This window comes from Eimeria maxima, genomic scaffold, assembly GCF_000499605.1.
Source record: "Eimeria maxima Weybridge genomic scaffold, Emw_scaff1238, whole genome shotgun sequence".
Classification (NCBI taxonomy): Eukaryota; Apicomplexa; class Conoidasida; order Eucoccidiorida; family Eimeriidae; genus Eimeria; species Eimeria maxima.
Window position 1 is genome coordinate 1 of NW_013564241.1, and position 8,896 is coordinate 8,896.

Here is an 8,896-nt window from a genome sequence, read left to right on the forward strand (position 1 = left end):
TGAACTTTAGTGGGTGCGAGGGGGGGGGTGGGACGGGGTGGGGGGGTCTCCGTTCGTCTGACAAGAGAGCCGAATAGCCAACCAACCACATGCCTGAGGGCAGTTCGTCTCAAGAGACAGGCTGTTCGGGAGAGGAGGCACTCACAAAGCTGTACGGACACCGAACCACCACCGTGCCAAATGCAACCTCGAGCAACAAAGCAGCACACTTGTTCCGGAATTGCTCTCCCAGCTCGCCCCCTGGCAGCAACGGGAAAGCATCCCATGAAGCAAGCAGCAACAAACCTGACTGTGGAGGTGCTCTCAAAAACAGCAGCAACAGCAGCAGTCGCTAGTGCGCCCTCTGCTGTGTGCAGCAGCAGCAGCAGGATTGCACTGAAGTCGCCTGGCGGACCTCTAATTAAAGTTCCTCGAGGACTGACGCGGAGACTTTTTCGTTGGGGTTAGCGATATCTCTGCTCATCAGCTCGTCTGGGTCGAAGGAAGAAATGCCCCGAACGCGGAGACTAAGCCACTTAAGCATGTCTCGTGTGCTTCTGTCTCCTGCATACAGTAGGGGCTCCTTGTCTCCCTTCCTGTACAGATACAGAGTAGGGTAGCCAGCAATGGCGACGCCGTCGACTTCATTTCGCGTGGCATCGATGCGAGCAATCAGCAAACCAGGAACCTCCGCTACGCGCATCGCGAGCTCCTTGTAGGCGGGCTCCATCTTCCTGCAGAAGCCGCACCAGGGAGCGTAGAACTCCACCAGCACGTTAGGTTCTTTCCGCACCTCCGTTGCAAACGTCGAGGCCACCAGGGTACGGACCCGGCCTCTAGGTTCGGGAACTTCTGGAGGCGTCTCAGATCTGAAGTATGGGGAAAGCGTGTGCGCCAGCACCTCCGAAACAAAGGTATCCATCATCTCTTCAAGCGCTTGCTTCCCATGATCAGCAGCAGGAAGGGGGTAGGGGGGCCTGTACTTCTTTGCAGGATGCTGGGGCCCCTCCAGGTTGCGGCTAACCTGCATGATGCGCACCTGGGGCAGTGTCTCATCCTCGACGCCGAGGAGGTTCATGAGCTGCTTCTCGAAATTCTTGCTGTTTCCAGAAACCGCCGCAGCAACAGATATGCGGTGCTTCTCCGCCACCGCACGGAATGCAGAAATTAGAGGGTCCTTTGGATCGGGCAAACCCACCTCCTTCAGCTGCTCCCCCTGTTTGCTCGTGTCAAGCAGCAGCAGCAGCTTGGGTCGCACGTCACTAAAGAAGTTGCTGCCGATGGTCTCTGCATCAAACAGAGACACCACAGGAAACAGCCACTGCCGCACGAATGCACGCAGCTCCTTCACCTCGCCAACGGGGCCCTTGTAGATGTGCACGCCGGCCTCGTCTTTGTGAGGCGCAAATACCACAACAAAGGGTGGCTTCAGCTGTCTAGACACCTCAATGCTGCCTCTATCCCCTTCGGGGAGGCGCGGCAGAATATGTTTATCCACCAGGCGCGCTGTGAGCTCGGGGTCTGCAGTGTCACCGAACAAGACCTCCTCCCCAAAGGCTCTTGCCACCGCCTGAAAGCTACTTCGGTTGTAATCCGGAGGGAAGGCCGCCACCACCACCACATGACCGTCTTCTGAAATTCCTCTGCCGTCGCTGTTGCTGCTGCTCACAAGCTCATCCAAATGCGCTGCAGAAACCAGTTGCTTGTCGCGGTCGACCTTCAGGTCCACCCAGTGAAGAATGTGGCTTCTGTAACGCCGCCCTTCATATACATGCCCCACACCTTCAATGTATAGCCGAATAGCCGGGTACTCTCGGATGTACTCCTGGTTGCAGAGATCTTCGTTGTCTGTGCAGTCGACTTTCGCAGTGACCACCGGGGGCACGTGGTGCGACAGCAGTTTCGCTGCTGCGTCCAGTTCAGGCATAGCAGAACGCGACCAGTAGCACCACGGCGCGTAGAACATAACTAACGCCAGGGGGTGTGCAGCCATGAAATCGTTGTAAGTGGCCTCCGTCAGCGAAACAGCCCCGTTATCCATCACTGCCTTCTGATCCGCTGCCGCTCTTGCCTTCTGCTCCTCTGAATACACACGACGGTCCGCCTGCACACCTTCTTCTGCATCTAGTGCGCTCACGACACCGCGGTGGGCAACCACAAAGAACGACAGTGCCAACAGAACGAGCAGCTGGGGCGCCGCCTTCAACCCGCGCAGGCTCCCGGGGGCCCATGAGGGCCCCCAATTCGCTCTCGAGGACGCCAGCATTTCTTAAAAAGGAGAGATGGAGACGAAGCAAGCCGGCGGGGAAGGTCGGACGCTGGGCACATCTAGCAGAAGAGCCGCACCGACCGCATTGGAGGCCCCGAGGGCGACGCCAAGCGCGTGTATATTTGTGGGAGTGCAAAATTCTGAAGGACAAAGTAAACAGAAGGGAAAAAGGAATGACCAGAAAGCAGCGAAAGGACGAAAAGGTATAGACAAGGTGCGGCAGCGCCGCAGATTACGTAGGCAGCCTCTCCGCTTCAAAACCCCCAATCGTGCAAATAAAACCAATACGCCAACTATGCAAACGCTCCGTTTATCTCTTCAGAAGAACATCAAAAGCAATGAGCAGACAAAACCGAGAACAAACAACTTCTCACATCACCACACAACATCACTCCAGGGCCCGTAACAGCAGCCGGTCGCTGTACAACACAATGCCAAACTCAGCCCCCTCCATATGCCAACCCCAAAGTAGCCTACAAAAAAAGCTAATCCGATTTTTTTAGCAAGGTAAACGGGCACTAGCAGAGTGTGCTTGCGTACTTCTTCACTCTATGGATCTTTCACGAAGCGTGTGAACACAATGTCTTCTACCTCCCTGCCTACTGGGGAACCCGTTAGTTGCCTGCCAATGCACCATGGAGGCATTTCTGTGCCTTCCCTTTCATACTGAAGCCTAGGTTTCAGTTTGCAGCCTCTTATTAGCTCCTAGTGGTAGACCTCAGCAGTTGACAACCTCAGCGTCTATTGGTATGCCAACGAGCAAAGCACTGCAACATTAAACAGATCCTGTAGGTAAGTCTGCTAGAAATCGTCAGCTGGGACGCATTGCCTAAACGCAGGACTTGAGGACGAAATTCTTCCGAACTGCCTGCTTTTGCACCTTTGGTGTAGTGCTAGCTGCAAACGTGGCCATGCCGGAGCAAATCGGGCGCCTTGAATATATAGCGGTTTGGTGCCCTGTACTTTTAATATCAATGAGATGGCTTATCGTCTTGTTGCGCTGTAGAGTAATTTGGGTGTGTTTTCCCTGGACGTGGTTTTGGGGGGATGGGCTGGTGAACAAGAAGACGAGTTTAGGCACCCCACAGAGCTTTGCACCGTCTTACATCTATCCCCAAGGGCGCGAGGGTGGGCATAGAGTAGATACGGCTACATGCAGAGGAGTAAGCTTCGGCGACGTTCCTTAGCGAGTGGCATGGCAGCTTGGCTGCTCTTGACGGCCTTTACCAGTCCACGGAGGATCATTATATTAGGGAATTTAAATGCTGAAATTAGTGAATATGCTAATGTTTGGACCCAAGTATCACTAGACGCAGCAGGTTGGTGTCAGCAATGGTGAAGTTTCGTTTATGCTCTCCTGATTGAACACCCACCGTGTACTGTTTGTGAAGGGAAGCCTCTTGCAGGGAGAACTCTCGTTGCTAGCCACGACATCAGTTTGGTTCCGTTGTGAGTGCACGGATTGACGCATCAAGGGGGGTGCCGTAATGGGCCAGCGGACGAACACTTGTGTTTCAGAAGGTGTCAGTGTTGCACGCTGGGTCTGCTAAACTGCGTAAGTGCAGCTAGTCCTCAGAACAACGGACCACAGTATCCTTTCACAAGCGCAACTGCTTCCAGCCTTCAGCAACTTGTAGGGGCCAACGTTGCCAAGAGAACCCAGCGCAGCTGCCCCGTGCAAGCGGCAGCTAGCCGAGCTTGTGCCAGTTTTGCGGAAAAGGGGGAGAAAACGTATGCTGTTAGTGGCCACGTCAGTGCTCCGCAGCAAAGGCTCTTCGCTGCAGACATCTGAGGGGAATGGTGTTGTCTTTCATGTTGTAAAATTAAAAAGCTTAGGGGGAATTCCTCCACTGCATGCATTACTTGGTCTCCTCCTACTGAAGCAGATGCCCGCCAAATTGTGGGTGTGTTGCTGCCTGGCGGCCGAACCACCACGAAGCAGGAAATGCTGCTGTAGCGGTTTCATAGCAGCCACAATTGAGGCTGTCTCTTCGCTGTAGCACTTGAAGCCTGCTGAAACGTTCTCAACAGTCATATATCCACAGCTATCTAGCAGTGGGTGGCTGCTGACTTCCTAGCTGCACTTCAGCTAGAGGCACGGAAGAGCACGTTTTCAGGGCTCAATGCACCGTTAATCAGTTGAGGCTCTAGAAGAAAGCAGTTCAATTCCTCCACAGTTGTTTTACTATTCCGTCGATAGCGGAAAAAAGGCGGACGATATCAGTTGTGTCCTCGCAGGTCTCAGTTCCGATTAAAAGTCTCGATTGACGGCCTCCTGACTCGCCTTCAGGCGCACGGTGCGGTGCTCACTGAGCGTACAAAAAAAATTTAAGGAAAAGCTGAGGCACAGGCTGCTGCGTGGGTAAGAGTCTTCCCACCGGATTAGCAAAGGAGCCGGGCGCCTTCCGGAAAGAACTCGAGAACCGGAGGTGTACAGACACCGCTGCCACCATTTGCACCCACAAGCTACGTTTCGCTGGCCTGTTGCGTCGTGCTGCTGTTGTTCAAAGTGCACAGCACCTCGTGTTCCTGCAGCAAATCAGCCCACAAACCGGTTTCTTTTTGGTGAGTACTGTCCTCCTGGAACGATGGAGCAATAATGCTGTTCCCTTTATGAACACTGGCAGGACCAGAGAAGTGTTGATATACGAATCACGGAAAACAACAGCAACAGGAGCAGAAAGGGCTGAGCTTTTGCTACTCGCGACCCACTGGCCCGCCTAGTTGCCACGGCGACCTGAGCGGCGTCTGCCGCCTCGGCGCTTTCTTCTCGCCCCTGTTCGTTCTCCCGTAGGAGCTGATGCCTGCTGCTGCTGCTGCTGCTGTTGCTGCTGCTGCTGCAGGGCAGGCGTGTTGCTCTCAACGCCATGCAACTCGCCTGGTTCCTCTGTTATCACAGAGTCATCTAGAAGGAGCGGAGGCCTTCCGTTGGCCTCTACGGGTCCACATACGCGGATATTTGCATGTTGCAACTGTCGCTGTTGCTGTTGCTGCTGGGCCAGCGGAGCTCCTCTTACAACAAGAGAAGGGGTTGAGACTACTGCGATGCTCTCCTGGGAGGAGATACCAGAGCTGTCCGCATCGTAGGGCCTTTCGTCGCCATAATTCTGGCAACCTTTGCAGTCTTTTGGGCACGGGGTGTCCAGGGAGCTCTGTGAATCTAACCATACCCAAGCCGATTTCTTGGCTTGTCCTTCTTGCTGCCTTTTAGGAACTCCAGGTACAGGTGTAACAGGCCGCGGCGCTGCAGCAGGGGCCTTTTGTGCAGATTCAGCTGCGTCCTCAAGCATTTTCATAGTCGTTCGACTGTAGAACAAGTCCCAGAAAGCTTCGGCAGTAGCGGGGAGCTGCTGCGTTGCAGAGGCTGGGCGCCTGTCCCGTGCTGCAGTTGCTGCCTCTGTCCCTGCTAGTACAGCTCGTTCTGCTGGGGTCGCTGAAATATGGAACGGGCTTCCCCTTGCGGACGCCACCGATGGGCTTACAGTGGGGAAGAAAGGCCCCGAAATGTATCCATTAGAGAACGGTGTGATCGGCCTTCTAATTCCTGGCATGGGTGAGACACTCCGAAGAACTGGCGTCAAGCAGCAAACAGCGCCACTCTCCTGCTGCTGTGGTTGCTGCCGCTGCAGCAGCTGCTGCTGTTGCTGCGGCTGCTGTTGGGGCGGCTGCTGTGGCTGCTGCTGTGGCTGTTGCTGCTGCTGGTGCTTCAGTGGTGCAACACGGACTGGCCTACTAAATCCTGCAAGGGCCCTTCTGCCTCTGCCAGGGCGCGGTGCTGCCTTGGGTCGAGAGAAACTCTGGTTATCTCTTGAACTACTGCTGCTTTCTGTGAACCACTCTGATGAGTCCCCGCTTCCACTGCAGCTGCTGCTGCTTCCGGGACTGCCTGGACCCCTCCTTCTGAACTGTTGCCTCGCGGCAGTTTCGCCACCCTGTCTTGGCTCTGTAGCAGCAGAAGGCCCCCCGCAGCTGTGCCTCAACGGCTCTGGTCCTCTGGCAAAGACACCTTGAACTGGGGAGTTGCCTGCTGGTGCCGTTTCTTTGGGTTCAGTGGCCCCTCGCCGGTCGCCAGAGTTTCGTGCTTCCAATATCTCCTGCAGGCTGCCTCTGCCGAAAAGTAGGGACAGGTGAAGGGATTGGCTGTCTGCTGCGCCCTCTGGAAGGTCCGACAGAGAACCGATTCTTTCGAGGAGACTCAAGTGCAAGTTCTCGCTATTTTTCTCCTGTTCGGAAAGCTGCTGTCGAATCGAGCGGGGGGCCCGGGGAGCCTCACCTAGCCCCTTTCCAGCAGTAGCTGCTGCTTCCACTTCTGTTCTTCTTGATCCATGCTTCACGTTTGGAGAATTCTGCTGCGCAGCGTCTCCGCAACAGGACAGTTTCTCGAGGAGAGACAAGTGCAGGGTCTCGCTGTCTTCCCCGCTGCTGAGCCGTTCAAGAAGGCTGAGGTGCAGGGCGCCGCTGCTGTCTCTGTCCCGCCGCAAAAGGGCCTCCTTGATGTCTTTCGGCTCGCTGGAAGCTAAGCGCTGCAGCAGGTCCAGTCGCTGCAAAGCCTGGGGCTGCAGTGGCTGGGGCTGTGGCGGCTGCTGTTGCTGTTGTTGTTGCTGCTGCCGACGCTGTTGTTGCGGCTGAGGGGGGGACTGTTGCTGAGGAAACCTGTTGTCCACCACCAAATCAATGGACAGAAGACGCAGCAGTTCTTGCAAAAAGCTTTCAAAGTCCTGGGAACTGCCGGCAGAACTTGAGAGCTCCTCAACCACCTGAAGTGCACGTATGCCCCAACTCGCCCGCAAAACCCTAAAATTTCTTTGACTACCTTGAATAAGAACACTATCCCCAGCAGCACTGACAGCCCTCAGAGGTATTTGAAGTCGTTCGATCCAAGTCAAAGCCTGCTGCATTTAAAAGCCTGAAGAACGAGCCTCAAAGCCTCACTGGAGGTGCTGGGCTGCTGTTAGGAGCTGGGGCTGGAGCCCCTTGGGCAGTCATGTCAAGTAGAATGTCGGTCGCATTTGCTGAAGGGAAGGGAGGAAAAGGAACACACATATAAGCAATATGGAGGCAGATGGAAGCGAGGAAAGTCTGGAATGAACCCCCTTCCCCTAGAGCCTAGAGGCGAGACTACCATGGAGAAGCGCGATTCGTTTCTACGCTGCTGCCGGTTTGTACTGCTTCAGTCGCTCCGGTGGCTGGAATTGCTGCTGCTGCAACTGCTGGTCCTTCTACGTCTGCTGCTAGGTTTGTTGTGAATGAAGACCTGCAGCAGTGGCGAGCTCGGCTGCTTCTTTGAAGTTCCTATATGCTCTTTCTTCGAGTTCCAGGAGGGCACTGATAGCCCTTTCCCTAAGGTACTGCGGGTAGTTCGCTTCCTGGCGTCTTACCTGCAAGTGAACAAGGCCCTAGCCCTCTTTTGCGCTGTGCTCTCACCGTTTTGGGGGGTTGAGGCATCCAGAAGAAGGTGCGAAACGGAAATAAAAGCCCAGAAGCATGAGTTATAAAAGTGCAACGGTGGGGGATATGCCCATTGCCACACCCCCACAAATGAGGTCACCAACAGGAGTGGAGTTCTCCCGATCGTGTCTCTAAGGCTTCTCAGACTTTACCTGCTCGCTGTGGACCTGAACAGCCTCCTGTTTGGGGGGCTGTTGTTGTTGCTGTTGTTGTTGTGGTGATGGTTGTTGTTGTTGCTGTTCGCGAGGACCCCCATTGTTGTTGAGGGCATTGTTGGAGGCCTTTCTGTTGCGCCGGGCCATGTTACTTACTGGGAAGTGATGCAAAGCAAGTGCAGGGCAAGCGGTATCAAGGGAGGGGGTTGGCGAGCTGGTCGTTGGTGTCTTCTTTCCCTGTCAAGTCAAAGCCACCCAAATAGGAATAAAAGGCGCCGAATACCACTTGGTAAAGGCCAAAGACGCAAGTGTACGGACACAAACAGGGAAGGAAGGGAGACCAACACAAGAGGATGAGCTATAGTGCAGAGAGTGAATGCAGGCTCTAAGGCTGCAGCCGGGGGGATGTAGAGGCTCCGCAGCACAAGACAGGCAGAGGCTTTAAGAAAAGCTGCTTTGAAGTACAACAAAAAAAAAGCGTATGAGAGAGGCAGTTCACACAAATTCAAGCAAGTAGGGAATGGAACGCTCCCTCTCCCTCTTCTGCGTTGTTAACTGATGCTGTGAAGGAAAAAAGAGGTTTTGGCTTATGCTGGGTGGCAGGTGTAGGCCTTAAACCAGTGCTAGTCGGGTGAGAATTCAAGTTATAAAGAAGAAGCAAAAAGAGGTAAGGGGTGTAATTAGCTGCAAACAAGTTTGAGAGTAAGAAGGAAGAAGTAAAGCTGCTGCAGTGAGTCTGGACAGGCTGTGAGGCCTGCCCCCAGAGAGAGAGCGGCTTGGGAGCCCGTGCAGGTGAAAGTGAGAGTAAAAGAAATGCCGCCCTTTTTTTTGCGGCAGAAATATAAGTTGTCAAGAGTAACGCAGGGAAATTAAAGGGAAAAGTGAAATGCACAGGGGGCTTTCGCTGCAGCCGCACGGAGCAGAGGAGGTGCTCGCGGTGCGGTGACCGCGCAAGGGGGAGAGAGCTGACGCGGCCCAAGTCTAGAGCTGTTTCCTCATTTTGTCTTCCGACTAACTTCACGCGTTTGTAGAAAATATGTAAAAG

At 54.5% G+C, this 8,896-nt stretch overlaps 2 protein-coding genes across 2 annotated transcripts; both read right to left on the reverse strand.

The window, feature by feature from the left end:
* Positions 1–400: 400 nt before the first annotated feature.
* EMWEY_00050420 (thioredoxin, putative) lies at positions 401–2,245 on the reverse strand (the record flags this gene model as incomplete). The annotated part of the gene is made up of 1 exon (XM_013479600.1): positions 401–2,245. One exon carries the CDS (start codon positions 2,243–2,245, stop codon positions 401–403), a length of 1,845 nt encoding a protein of 614 aa, XP_013335054.1.
* A 2,723-nt stretch (positions 2,246–4,968) lies between these two features.
* EMWEY_00050430 (hypothetical protein, conserved) lies at positions 4,969–7,998 on the reverse strand (the record flags this gene model as incomplete). The annotated part of the gene is made up of 4 exons (XM_013479601.1): positions 4,969–7,005; positions 7,181–7,260; positions 7,503–7,626; positions 7,849–7,998. 4 exons carry the CDS (start codon positions 7,996–7,998, stop codon positions 4,969–4,971), a joined length of 2,391 nt encoding a protein of 796 aa, XP_013335055.1.
* Positions 7,999–8,896: the final 898 nt, after the last annotated feature.